This window comes from Saccoglossus kowalevskii, chromosome 11 (genome assembly GCF_978046115.1).
Source record: "Saccoglossus kowalevskii chromosome 11, keSacKowa6.1, whole genome shotgun sequence".
NCBI lineage: Eukaryota > Metazoa > Hemichordata > Enteropneusta > Harrimaniidae > Saccoglossus > Saccoglossus kowalevskii.
Genome location: NC_140651.1, coordinates 14,520,967 through 14,535,507, shown reverse-complemented (window position 1 = coordinate 14,535,507; position 14,541 = coordinate 14,520,967). Strand labels below are relative to the sequence as shown.

The following is a 14,541-nucleotide window of genomic DNA, read 5'->3' as shown; positions in this document are numbered from 1 at the left end:
CAATCTGAGAAATAATAATATTATATCAATATATGTTTGTTTTGTATATTTACTCTGAATTCTATAACACTGAACCTCAACAAAACTCAATAGTTTTATAAATGAAAACATACATACATGCCATTGAAACATCGTTGTAACTCAAACGGGTACTCTATAATGGTTTCATTTCGAAAATGTTTGCCTTGGTACATTCAAATCTACATTAAATTTTGTAATGATTATTCGAAACTAATCTAAAATTAAAAATGATAAAATATGAATCAACCACACTAGTACTGACTGAGTACAGTATTGCGTGCAATTCAGCCATGTGGAAGTGTTCATATAAATGTGATTATTAGTACAAGATTTCCAAATCATTATGCAAATACAAAATGAATAAAAAGATTTTTAGCCCCAGCCACTCACTTTAAATGAAGAACTGTCTTCTAAACAGATGATTTTGCAGACTTTTCTTATAAACATTGATTGACTGACGAATGAAGAGTATAAGTTCATTCCTCAAATGGGACCATAATTGCTAAAAGAATGCTAATCACATGTCTTTGTGATACATTTTGAATCTTGTTACTTCAATAACAAAAGATCAGTGTTGGATAACCTAAGGCTACTATGACCCGGTTCATAATGGTCAACCAAAACACATAAATAAATTGGAACAGAATTATTTAAAATGTTATAGTCAACAGTACTTTGAAATGTATTCTTTCACGAATGCGTAGCTCATGCAAATCATAATGTGTAGATGTAATATGTTTTACAATTGACGAGCCTGACTGTTTTGAACAGATGGAATTTGTATACCTGAAATTGAGGGCATCCATAAAATATAAATTACAGTAGTCTAATCTCGACGTCACAAATGCAAGGACTAATTTCATCGTAGCCGCTTTATCCGAATTTTACTAGTGCAGTGATTTGCAAAGTAAGCTGACCTACAAATCTGATTAATATGGTGCCTCAAATCACTATCAGTTTCAAAATAGTCTCCAAGAATACGGACTGAGATAAAAAGATTTATGTCAGACCAACCGATTCTCAGTGAGTTCAACATCTTATTGTTATAACCCAACTATGTACGTTCGTTTGTTGTCTTGTCTTGTCGTGACGGAACAGGCTGTTGGGTCAGCTAGGATATATCTAGTGGGATTGGACAAGGTGTTGGGTTAGCTAGGATAGACCTAGTGTGATTGGACGGGGTGTTGGGTCAGCTAAAATAGATCTAGTGTGATGGGACACGGTGTTGGATCAGCTAGAATATATCTAGTGTGATGGGACTGAGTGTTGGGTCAGCTAAGATAGACCTAGTGTGATGGGACAGGGTGTTGGATCAGCTAAGATCGACCTAGTGTGATGGGACAGGGTGCTGGGTCAGCTAAAATAGATCTAGTGTGGTTGGACGGGGTGTTGGGTCAGCTAAGATACCCCTAGCGTGATGGGACAGAGTGTTGGGTCAACTAAAATAGATCTAGTGTGATGGGACAGAGCGTTGGGTCAGCTAAGATAGACCTAGTGTGATGGGGCAGGGTGTTGGTTCAGTTAGGATATATCTAGTGGGATTGGACAGGGTGTTGGGTCAGCTAAGATAGACCTAGTGTGATGGGAAGGGTTTTGGGTCAGCTAAAATAGATCTAGTGTGATGGGACAGGGTGTTGGGTCAGCTAAGATAGATCTAGTGTGGTGGGACAGGGTGTTGGGTCAGCTAAGATAGACCTAGTGTGATGGACTGAGTGTTGGGTCAGCTAAGATAGACCTGGTGTGATGGGACAGGGTGCTGGGTCAGCTAATATAGATCTAGTGTGATGGGACAGGGTGTTGGGTCAGCTAAGATAGACCTAGTATGATGGGAAGGGTGTTGGGTCAGCTAAGATAGACCTGGTGTGATGGGACAGGGTGTTGGGTCAGCTAAGATAGACCTAGTGTGATGGGACAGGGTGCTGGGTCAGCTAAAATAGATCTAGTGTGGTTGGACAAGGTGTTGGGTGAGCTAAGATAGACCTAGTGTGATGGGACAGGGTGTTGGGTAAACTAAAATAGATCTAGTGTGATGGGACAGAGTGTTGGGTCAGCTAAGATAGACCTAGTATGATGGGACTGAGTGTTGGGTTAACTAAGATAGACCTGGTGTGATGGGACAGGGTGTTGGGTCAGCTAAGATAGACCTAGTGTGATGGGACAGGGTACTGGGTCAGCTAAAATAGATCTAGTGTGGTTGGACGGGGTGTTGGGTCAGCTAAGATAGACCTAGTGTGGTGGGAAAGGGTGTTGGGTCAGCTAAGATGGACCTAGTATGATGGGAAGGGTGTTGGGTCAGCTAAGATAGACCTGGTGTGATGGGACAGGGTGTTGGGTCAGCTAAGATAGACCTAGTGTGATGGGACAGGGTACTGGGTCAGCTAAAATAGATCTAGTGTGGTTGGACGGGGTGTTGGGTCAGCTAAGATAGTCCTAGTGTGATGGGACATGGTGTTGGGTCAGCTAAGATAGACCTGGTGTGGTGGGAAGGGTGTTGGGTCAGCTAGGGTATGTCTAGTGTGATGGGACAGGGTGTTGGGTCAGCTAAGATAGACCTAGTGTGATGGGACAGGGTGTTGGGTCAGCTAGAATATATCTAGTGTGATGGGACAGGGTGTTGGGTCAGCAAGGATATATCTAGTGTGATGGGATAGGGTGTTGGGTTAGCTAAGATAGACCTAGTGTGATGGGACAGGGTGTTGGGTAAACTAAAATAGATCTAGTGTGATGGGACAGAGTGTTGGGTCAGCTAAGATAGACCTAGTATGATGGGACTGAGTGTTGGGTTAGCTAAGATAGACCTGGTGTGATGGGACAGGGTGTTGGGTCAGCTAAGATAGACCAAGTGTGATGGGACAGGGTACTGGGTCAGCTAAAATAGATCTAGTGTGGTTGGACGGGGTGTTGGGTCAGCTAAGATAGACCTAGTGTGGTGGGAAAGGGTGTTGGGTCAGCTAAGATAGACCTAGTATGATGGGAAGGGTGTTGGGTCAGCTAAGATAGACCTGGTGTGATGGGACAGGGTGTTGGGTCAGCTAAGATAGACCTAGTGTGATGGGACAGGGTACTGGGTCAGCTAAAATAGATCTAGTGTGGTTGGACGGGGTGTTGGGTCAGCTAAGATAGACCTAGTGTGATGGGACATGGTGTTGGGTCAGCTAAGATAGACCTAGTGTGATGGGAAGGGTGTTGGGTCAGCTAGGGTATGTCTAGTGTGATGGGACAGGGTGTTGGGTCAGCTAAGATAGACCTAGTGTGATGGGACAGGGTGTTGGGTCAGCTAGAATATATCTAGTGTGATGGGACAGGGTGTTGGGTCAGCTAGGATATATCTAGTGTGATGGGATAGGGAGTTGGGTTAGCTAAGATAGACCTAGTGTGATGGGACAGGGTGTTGGATCAGCTAAGATAGACCTAGTGTGGTGGGACAGGGCGTTTGGTCAGCTAAAATAAATCTAGTGTGATGGGACAGGGTGTTGGGTATGCTAAAATAGATCTAGTGGGATGGGATACGGTGTTGGGTCAGCTAAGATAGACCCAGTGTGATGGGACAGGGTGTTGGGTCAGCTAAGGTATGTCTAGTGTGATGGGACAGGGTGTTGGGTCAACGAGAGTAGATCTAATGTTGCGGGATAGGGCGTTGGGTAGAGTCAGCTGGGATAGATTTAGTGTGCTGAGACAGGGTGCTTTGGTAGGGTCAGTTAGTATGGTTGTAGTGCACAGGGCCATTGTGCTGAGGTGGAGTCAGGATGATTCGAGTGTGCTACACTGGGTAGTTTGGGTAGTGTCAGCTGGGATAAATTTAGTGTGCTGGGACAGGGTGCTTGGGTAGGGTCAGTTAGTATGATTGTAGTGCACAGGGCCATTGTTCTGAGGTGGAGTCAGAATGCTACGAGTGTGCTACACTGGGTAGTTTGGGTAGAGTCAGCTGGGATAGATTTAGTGTGCTGAGACAGGGTGCTTCGGTAGGATCAGTTAGTATGGTTGTGGTGCACAGAGCCATTGTGGAGTCAGGATGGTTCGAGTGTGCTACACTGGGTAGTTTGGGTAGAGTCAGCTGGGATAGATTTGGTGTACTGAGACAGGGTGCTTCGGTCAGTTAGTATGGTTGTAGTGCACAAGGCCATTGTGCTGAGGTGGAGTCAGGATCGTTTGAGTGTGCTACACTGGGTAGTTTGGGTAGTCAGCTGGGATAGATTTAGTGTGCTGGAACAGGGTGCTTGGGTAGGGTCAGTTAGTATGATTGTAGTGCACAGGGCCATTGTTCTGAGGTGGAGTCAGGATGCTACGAGTGTGCTACACTGGGTAGTTTGGGTAGAGTCAGCTGGGATAGATTTAGTGTGCTGAGACAGGGTGCTTCGGTAGAATCAGTTAGTATGGTTCAGGTGCACAGAGCCATTGTGGAGTCAGGATGGTTCGAGTGTGCTACACTGGGTAGTTTGGGTAGAGTCAGCTGGGATAGATTTGGTGTACTGAGACAGGGTGCTTCGGTCAGTTAGTATGGTTGTAGTGCACAAGGCCATTGTGCTGAGGTGGAGTCAGGATCGTTTGAGTGTGCTACACTGGGTAGTTTGGGTAGTCAGCTGGGATAGATTTAGTGTGCTGAGACAGGGTACTTCGGTAGGGTCAGTTAGTATGGTTGTAATGCACAAGGCCATTGTGCTGAGGTGGAGTCAGGATCGTTCGAGTGTGCTACACTGGGTAGTTTGGGTAGTCAGCTGGGATAGATTTAGTGTGCTGAGACAGGGTGCTTCGGTAGGGTCAGTTAGTATGGTTGTAGTGCACAGAGCCATTGTGGAGTCAGGATGGTTCGAGTGTGCTACACTGGGTAGTTTGGGTAGAGTCAGCTTGGATAGATTTAGAGTGCTGAGACAGGGTGCTTCAGTAGGGTCAGTTAGTATGGTTGTAGTGCACAAGGCCATTGTGCTGAAGTGGAGTCAGGATCGTTCGAGTGTGCTACACTGGGTAGTTTGGGTAGTCAGCTGGGATAGATTTAGTGTGCTGAGACAGGGTACTTCGGTAGGGTCAGTTAGTATGGTTGTAATGCACAAGGCCATTGTGCTGAGGTGGAGTCAGGATCGTTCGAGTGTGCTACACTGGGTAGTTTGGGTAGTCAGCTGGGATAGATTTAGTGTGCTGAGACAGGGTGCTTCGGTAGGGTCAGTTAGTATGGTTGTAGTGCACAGAGCCATTGTGGAGTCAGGATGGTTCGAGTGTGCTACACTGGGTAGTTTGGGTAGAGTCAGCTTGGATAGATTTAGAGTGCTGAGACAGGGTGCTTCGGTAGGGTCAGTTAGTATGGTTGTAGTGCACAAGGCCATTGTGCTGAAGTGGAGTCAGGATCGTTCGAGTGTGCTACACTGGGTAGTTTGGGTAGTCAGCTGGGATAGATTTAGTGTGCTGAGACAGGTTGCTTCGGTAGGGTCAGTTAGTACATGTATGGTTGTAATGCACAAGGCCATTGTGCTGAGGTGGAGTCAGGATGGTTCGAGTGTGCTACACTGAGTAGTTTGGGTAGAGTCAGCTCGGATAGTTTTAGTGTGCTGAGACAGGGTGCTTCGGTAGGGCATGGAAGGTACTAGTACCTTCCATGGGTAGGGTCAGTTAGTATGGTTGTAGTGCACAGAGCCATTGTGGAGTCAGGATGGTTCGAGTGTGCTAAACTGGGTAGTTTGGGTAGAGTCAGCTGGGATAGATTTAGTGTGCTGAGACAGGGTGCTTTGGTAGGGTCAGTTAGTATGGTTGTAATGCACAGAGCCATTGTGCTGAGGTGGAGTCAGGATGGTTCGAGTGTGCTACACTGGGTAGTTTGGGTAGAGTCAGCTGGGATAGATTTAGTGTGCTGGGCCAGGTTGTTGGGGCAAAGTAGCTTGTATTCTCGATCGAGTGTACTAGGCTAGCATGTTGGGTCAGCTTGGATAGATCTAGTGCAGTAAGACAGAGTGCATAGGTAGGGTGCAGTGAGCAGAATCATATGTACTATGTGAAATGAACAACAACCCTTCAAACATGGTGAACAAGAGAATAAATTCAACACCAGCTGAACAGAAAAATTATAATCTCCATAAATATTATTTATTCATCATTATAGAGGAATTTCCAAAACCCTGCATTATTTGTTTTTGTATAATTATAACAGTGTTATAAAAGTAATCGACACGTTTCATAAGTAAAGTTGAAATAGACACAAACAGATATGAATACAAAAATAAACATTAATAAACATTCACAATCAATAAGCAGTAAAACTAAATATTAAGAATTCTTCTACAAATAGTATATTCTGATTTTCCTTGCGTTCACGACTGATCGCGACTTAAATATAGAAAAGAATGGGCATTGCCTTGGTTACGTGGATAATATGAGGCTGTCATTCGTTGCAGATAGGCAGGATACAAACATGATCTCTCGTTGCAAACATTCACAATATAAGGATTATACAGTACAGTCTTTATTTTCAATTTTGTTTTCCACAACAGTCAATTACAGTACAAGAGGTAGTATGTGAGAATCTGTTTGAGTGATACACCATGGCTTAAAATTATTGGTTATTTAATTGGCAGCCCAGATGGGAAATGTTACGACGCATGTCATTAATAATATACAAAATTAAATATATACCCTCCCCCCAATCTGTTTTTCTATGAGATAGCACATCAAAGAAGTTTGTTGTTCAATTTTCACTGCACACCCACAGGGACTTTTGAAAACATTACTGTGACATTTTGAGTGCCAAATTTTTCTATACCAAATTGGATAAATTTGTCCATATTTTCTAAATCTGGGACCAAACAGACCAAATCTGACATTGCTTTTAGTTTTGTATCAAAAAGTGAAATTTTCATGAGCATTTTTTGCGGGGGGGGGGGGGGGTGTACTATAAAAAAAACTATTTTGTCAACTGTAGCTGAAGTTTACTTTGGAAAAATATTGACTTGATTTAATTTTATCTGATCTGATTTGTAGTTGCAGGGATATTCATTTATGTTTTAAATTCATTGGATTGTGAAAGAAACAACACATTTAAATGTCAATTGTACATATTCACTGAAATTAACTTATTTTCATGTATTTAGTAATCAGCCAAAATATAACCCTGTGGATAATAAAGCAACATACAGAATAAAGCAAAGCTGGGCTAGGCTTGGCTGGTCTGGGCTGGTCTGAGCTGGGCTGGGCTAGGATGACCTAGGCTGGGCTAGGCTTGGCTGGTCTGGGCTGGTCTGGGCTGGGCTGGGCTGGGCTGGGCTGGGCTGGGCTGGGCTAGGCTAGGCTGGGCTAGGCTGGGCTAGGCTGGGCTAGGCTAGGCTAGTCCAGTAAGCCTTGGGAGATATTTTTAAATATTAAAATATTTAGACCAAGTCAATTCTCTTATTGAGCACAGTAAATCTGTTATGACCACAAAAATAAGTACATGCCATAATTCAACATTTCTGATATGAGCAGTTTTTTAATGATGAATATGACACAAGATGATTGCATACTAGTGTATAAGAAACACACAATGAAAGAATAAAGTCTTTGCATGAAGCAATAATGTGCTCTCTTTAATATAAAAATGTTTGCAAACTTCTTCCGCCAGACATAGCTTGAACACATAACATGGTTTAATGAAGATTGTTGATCTCAGACGATGTTTCTTTAACTTGATTAGCAGTAGCATTTCATGAGACAGTGATCATGGTCACTCCTTTATTATCTTGATAAGCAATGGTATATGTCAGCATTTTGACAGTTGTTTTGGTAACGAATATAGTTAATATTCAACTAAACATGTTTGTCAAAACAAGTTTAATTACACTGTTCAATTCAGCTTGTAGTACACTTGACTTCAAACACAAAAAAGTCAGCCAGTCTAAATTCAATTCATATTGTTTTTTTGGCAGTTTTTTGGTCTGTTTGAAGTTGAGTTATAAGCTTTGCAATGAATTTCCTCTTCTCTGGTATCTCTTCACCATCAAACCATTCTTTCAGTGTGCTTATTGGCAGAGAAAAACTTTGCAAAGGTTTCTAAAAATATATAATATGGAAATACAAGTTGAAATCAAGTGAATCAATTTAGCATCTAGATTGTTAACAAACATTTTTTGATGAAAAGATATGTTTTATTTTGAAACTCAACATTGACAATATACAGTGTTACATTTCAGCCAGTGCACAAAATTGGATTCTGTCAAGTTTTGAGTTATACAGAATTCATTTGCTGGATTCCCTGGTTCTTGGCATTCTGAAGTTAGTTTTCATGTAAATTTAGGCCAATTGTAATTACAAATTGAATTTTGATTGTTGGTCAAAAAGTATTTCATTTGGGTCATTTTTGATTATTTGCAGGAGACCTAGGATCTTTTATCTTTCAAATATCATAACCATAACACAATTGGAGTGAGGTATATATATATATATATTCCTCCATACAACCACCAGCTTTCAACACAATGTACTGTAAAACTATTTAACTTCGCGAGAGGGACAAATTTCGCAGTGAAAATTTCTACCAAGTTTTACAACACAGAATAAATGAAATTCCATGATATCATCAAATTGTGAACATGCCAGTAGATAGCAATGCTGCTATTGAATCACGATAGGTGATTTCCTGTTCAACTGCGAGATCTCGCGAGATGCATGAAAGACGTGCGTCGAACGTCTGCCGCAAAAATCAAACAATTTGATTTTGAACTCGAATTTCTTTATTTCGTAGCTCACATCAACCGGCCGATCTTCGACAGAGAAATATTGCTTTTGAATACCCTCACTTAATCGAAATTGTCTATCATCAAATGTGTACAGCACATTATAAAGCATGGAAACGTCCCCCAAAATACTTTCGCGTTTGTCAAATCCCACGCGATGTTTGACGACACTACGACACTATGTTTGTCCTGTTTTTACATTCGATTTCATGCATAACGCGTGATTCTCGCAGTAAACGGGAAATGGTCAATTGAGTCCACCATACTCACCTTGAAAAACATCTCCACATAATGCAAGAGAAAAACGCCACAATCACTGAAGTTATTCTGCTGTGGTACTTTGACGACAGATCCTCTTATATTCTCCCGTTTGAACACTCTACTCTTGCCTTTCCTGTTTTCCCATTCTACAACTAAATAACTGAAATTACAATAATACAGACATCAAAAAGAGTTCCCAAATAGTACAGCAACATGTAGGTAAAATTTTGTCGAGACAAATTATACGATGTCTGCACTATCATGGTATTTTTAACAATGGATATACACGTTAACAATAGGCAATGAATGATATCACGTTCACAGCAAGTAAACAGCATAGTCAAATAAAAGCATGTGCATATATATCAGACGAGGTGTTAAGTAAAAAAATTGATCAAGGTATGCCTGAGATACACTTCCGGACGGACAAATGCATGGGTGCAGACACACTGAACTATAAGCACTCGTTTTTGACTTTGCCTGAACAAGGACAAAAACACTTGGATAAAAGACTACAAAGACAATAAAACAGATAATAAAAAATGTTTTGGATTTAATCTTTCGTAAGCAACCTCACTAGCACTATAGCACCCATCCCAAAAGCATAATAAGGCATTGGATTTTATTCTGCATATAATACAAAGTGGTGAGGCAACTTTAATAAGTTTTTCTTTCTACGTTTTCTGTCGTTGAACACTTACTCTTTGAGTTGTCTGACTGTGTGATTACGAGAAGCACCCATCAATGAATCCATTACCAGTACACAGGGTCTGTAGAATCAAGGCACATCATCATTCAATATGCAATGATACCATGTCTCATACTTCAATCACAACTATCAACCATAGATCAATGAAGGTCATTCAGGTATGAGTATGGCATCCAAACAAAATATTACATGTAGCTAGGCCAGCAGAGAATGTAGCTAGGCCAGCAGAGTATGTAGGTAGGCCAGCAGAGTATGTAGCTAGGCCAGCAGAGTATGTAGCTAGGCCAGCAGAGTATGTAGGTAGGCCAACAGAGTATGTAGCTAGGCCAGCAGAGAATGTAGCTAGGCCAGCAGAGAATGTAGCTAGGCCAGCAGAGTATGTAGCTAGGTCAGCAGAGTATGTAGCTAGGTCAGCAGAGTATGTAGCTAGGTCAGCAGAGAATGTAGCTAGGCCACCAGAGAATGTAGCTAGGTCAGCAGAGTATGTAGCTAGGTCAGCAGAGTATGTAGCTAGGCCAGCAGAGAATGTAGCTAGGCCAGCAGAGAATGTAGCTAGGTCAGCAGAGTATGTAGCTAGGTCAGCAGAGTATGTAGCTAGGTCAGCAGAGTATGTAGCTAGGTCAGCAGAGTATGTAGCTAGGTCAGCAGAGTATGTAGCTAGGTCAGCAGAGAATGTAGCTAGGTCAGCAGAGAATGTAGCTAGGTCAGCAGAGAATGTAGCTAGGTCAGCAGAGAATGTAGCTAGGTCAGCAGAGTATGTAGCTAGGTCAGCAGAGTATGTAGCTAGGCCAGCAGAGTATGTAGCTAGGTCAGCAGAGTATGTAGCTAGGCCAGCAGAGTATGTAGCTAGGTCAGCAGAGTATGTAGCTAGGCCAGCAGAGTATGTAGCTAGGTCAGCAGAGAATGTAGCTAGGTCAGCAGAGTATGTAGCTAGGTCAGCAGAGTATGTAGCTAGGTCAGCAGAGTATGTAGCTAGGTCAGCAGAGAATGTAGCTAGGTCAGCAGAGAATGTAGCTAGGCCAGCAGAGTATGTAGCTAGGCCAGCAGAGTATGTAGCTAGGCCAGCAGAGTATGTAGCTAGGCCAGCAGAGTATGTAGCTAGGCCAGCAGAGTATGTAGCTAGGCCAGCAGAGAATGTAGCTAGGCCAGCAGAGAATGTAGCTAGGCCAGCAGAGAATGTAGCTAGGCCAGCAGAGTATATAGCTAGGTCAGCAGAGTATGTAGCTAGGCCAGCAGAGTATGTAGCTAGGCCAGCAGAGTATGTAGCTAGGTCAGCAGAGTATGTAGCTAGGCCAGCAGAGAATGTAGCTAGGCCAGCAGAGTATGTAGCTAGGCCAGCAGAGAATGTAGCTAGGCCAGCAGAGTATGTAGCTAGGCCAGCAGAGAATGTAGCTAGGCCAGCACAGTATGTAGCTAGGCCAGCAGAGTATGTAGCTAGGCCAGCAGAGAATGTAGCTAGGCCAGCAGAGTATGTAGCTAGGCCAGCAGAGAATGTAGCTAGGCCAGCAGAGAATGTAGCTAGGCCAGCAGAGAATGTAGCTAGGCCAGCAGAGAATGTAGCTAGGCCAGCAGAGAATGTAGCTAGGTCAGCAGAGTATGTAGCTAGGCCAGCAGAGTATGTAGCTAGGCCAGCAGAGTATGTAGCTAGGTCAGCAGAGTATGTAGCTAGGTCAGCAGAGTATGTAGCTAGGTCAGCAGAGTATGTAGCTAGGTCAGCAGAGTATGTAGCTAGGTCAGCAGAGTATGTAGCTAGGCCAGCAGAGTATGTAGCTAGGTCAGCAGAGTATGTAGCTAGGTCAGCAGAGTATGTAGCTAGGTCAGCAGAGTATGTAGCTAGGTCAGCAGAGTATGTAGCTAGGTCAGCAGAGTATGTAGCTAGGTCAGGGGCGTATGTAGCTAGGTCAACAGAGTATGTAGCTAGGCCAGCAGAGTATGTCCCTAGGCCAGCTGACAATGTCCCTAGGCCAGCAGACAATGTCCCTAGGCCAGCAGACTATGTCCCTAGGCCAGCAGACTATGTCCCTAGGCGAGTAGAGAGGCCAAAAGAGTGATACATGTACATGTCGCTAGACCTGAGAAGTCGTACATTCACCTTTGATACTGTTTCCAAGAGTTTGGAGTAGTGGAATCTGTTTTCTCATCTGTATCTTCTGCTGTGTTATCACCAGCATCCATATTCTCCTGTTTCAGATTAAACTTATCACTTTCTGCATTGCTGTTATCACTCTCCATCATACTCTTGTCTCCATTTTGACTACTAGAATCCATACTCTCCATGTCACTGCAATCATCAGGTTTCTAAGATATACACAAATGATATTTATTCATAGACTTTGCAGAAGGGGTACTGAAAAAGTCAAATTTTTACTGACACAAATTTTTACATTGTAAAGTGAGTATTCAAAAAAATGTACTCCAAGCCATAAGAACTGCAATTTTTTTCTCCATCTCATTAAATTTCATTAAAGTAGTTTGCAGTATTTACTTGCAGTTATTTGATACAGAAATGTGCAAAGTAAAACCTGATAACAAAATTGACAAGCATGAAGGTCCTATAATATTTAATGTAATGTACTAAATCTGTCTATGCAAAACTAAGAATTGGTTTTGGAATGACATTTACATGTATGCTTTATTTTGATAAATTGTTAGTACAAAAATAGTTGCCATTCAAAATCATTGATTGAGATCAACAAGCAAAAGGACATACACATGCACACACACATATGAGAAATCAAGAAATTACGGATACATCAGCACAATACTTGTATATACTGAAAGTATCATAACTTACATCACTCTGAAGAAAAACTGGAAGCTGGGGGTTTTCAGACTTTTGGTCAGCATTATCTACAGAACTCTCAACATTTCCACTACTGCTTTTATTATCTGTGGAAAAGTTAAGTGATTGCGTTATTCAGTATTTTTCTCCAATTTTCTTCTGAAGGTTTACCTTGAAGAGTCTCATGAACATGACTGTTTTTATTATAAAAATCATGAATAAAATCCTTGCAATTTTGTTTTTATTTTTCAAATCATGTGTACTTTTTATAATCAAGGCACAAAAATGCAATATTTTTTGTTAGAGCACCATGAAGCATAATTGTCCAGTTTCAAAACTATAACAATTTTTTTTTTTTAATTTGGAAGAATGATGTTGTTTTTTTACACCAATACAGTCTGTGCAAATGTATGATTTTCTCAAAAACAAGGTCGGTGATCCCAGTTTTTTATTTTTTTCTAATTGTTCATAATACTGTAGTCTTAAATAATCTTTCAGTGTGTGAAAAAATGAGATGTTCTTCATCAGAAGGGAACAATCATGTGACAAATCATAAATCATGAAACAAAAACATTGTTCCATTATAAACTCTTGATTTTACACAACAAAATATGTATGTGCTTTAAAGGGCATGATTTCAATCAGAAATGTGCATTGGATTGTGGAAAAATCATTTTTTTCAACACATGCATGGTGTTACATGGTGACCACCACCCATTAAACTGATAAGCAAGTCTACGAAGTGAAGTAATAAATAGAAAATACCATCGTCATCATCGGCATCATCATTTGGCACAGTGGCTTTACTTGGAAAACAGATGAAAGCAAGAAACCAATGGGCACTAAATTGGAGAAAATAATGAATATGCATAAGTCATACAAAATAATCAACCTTATAAATATACAAGTCATTGAAAATGACACAGTCCCTGTTGAAAGTTCTTTTTGTACTCGTCATATTAAAGCAGAGGGGTTGTCGCGAGCGTGTCCTTGAAACTTGAGTCACAAGTGGCGTATACAACAGATTGTTTATTTACATCAAAACACGTGTTCCGTGTAGTAGTAATATGGCCAAAAACAAAAACAGCTGTTATTCGGCCATCTTTGATCAGATTTTGAAACAAATTGTCATGTCATGTATCCTAACATGTATAAAGTATGTGCCAAATTTGAATGAAAACTGACAAAGCACGTCCAAGATACCGCATATAAAAAACAAAAGCAAGATGCCTGCCAGTCAGCCATCTTTGATCCAATTGCGAAAGAAATCGTCATTGACATGTATCCTAACATGTATAATATATGTACCAAGTTTGAATGAAAACTGACAAAGCAAGTCCAAAATACAACATTTTCAAAAAACAAGATGGCTGCCAGTCGGCCATTTTGAATCGAATTGCTAAACCACTGCATGTGCATATGTCCCACATAAAGTACTAGGCACATGCAAAGAATGAACGGAATCTGTCCAAAGGACTCTGAGATATGACTCCAGACGGACAGATGGACAGAGACCGAATTATATGTCCCCGACTTCGTCCAAACAGGGACTAATAAGGTCTGAGTAACAAAGTAGTGATGAAGGCAAAGACGTACATACACATTTCATTGATCAGAACAATAAATAACACTGACAGAAGTGTGGAGGTATGTAAGGGGGTCTAAAAGATAACTCTGCGATGCGATTGTGCTACTCGATTATTGCATTCTGCGAAAGGGTAGCAGTGTCACTCTGCGAAGAGCATGATTCTAATTGTTGGTTGGTCGAAAAGCGTAAATCCATATGGTCGATCGATGCACATATTACTTTATTTACAGTGTAAGGGTTCACGGCATGCCTTAAGTTTTAAATGGTTATTTTGCTGACTGCTCGCGAACTATGGTAAACAAGTATATATTGGCGACGTGCCACACTGTTCAGTAATCGACTGCACGCTGGTATTGACTGCCTATTTTACGGTGTAACTTTAACGCCATCTTTAAGTTGTAAGGCTTTGTCTCGCAACTATGCTCATTAGCATAGACGGCAGCTTCAAAGCGAGTAGAGCGTGGAGTACTTTCTTGGAGACGACAATTAA

General features: G+C 41.6%; 1 protein-coding gene across 2 annotated transcripts in view; it reads right to left on the bottom strand.

Moving 5' to 3' along the window:
* Window positions 1–7,448: 7,448 nt before the first annotated feature.
* Window positions 7,449–14,541, bottom strand: part of LOC102808441 (sentrin-specific protease 6-like) — a 34,437-nt gene continuing 27,344 nt past the window's right edge. For both annotated transcript variants that reach the window (XM_085504891.1, XM_085504892.1), the window contains exons 16-21: window positions 13,229–13,305; window positions 12,476–12,570; window positions 11,774–11,979; window positions 9,674–9,742; window positions 8,982–9,132; window positions 7,449–8,028 (exon numbers count right to left, since the gene is read on the bottom strand). In XM_085504891.1, coding sequence (XP_085361017.1) covers window positions 7,885–8,028; window positions 8,982–9,132; window positions 9,674–9,742; window positions 11,774–11,979; window positions 12,476–12,570; window positions 13,229–13,305 — 742 coding nt within the window. In that variant the 3' untranslated portion in view covers window positions 7,449–7,884. The remainder of the gene's footprint in view (window positions 8,029–8,981; window positions 9,133–9,673; window positions 9,743–11,773; window positions 11,980–12,475; window positions 12,571–13,228; window positions 13,306–14,541) is intronic.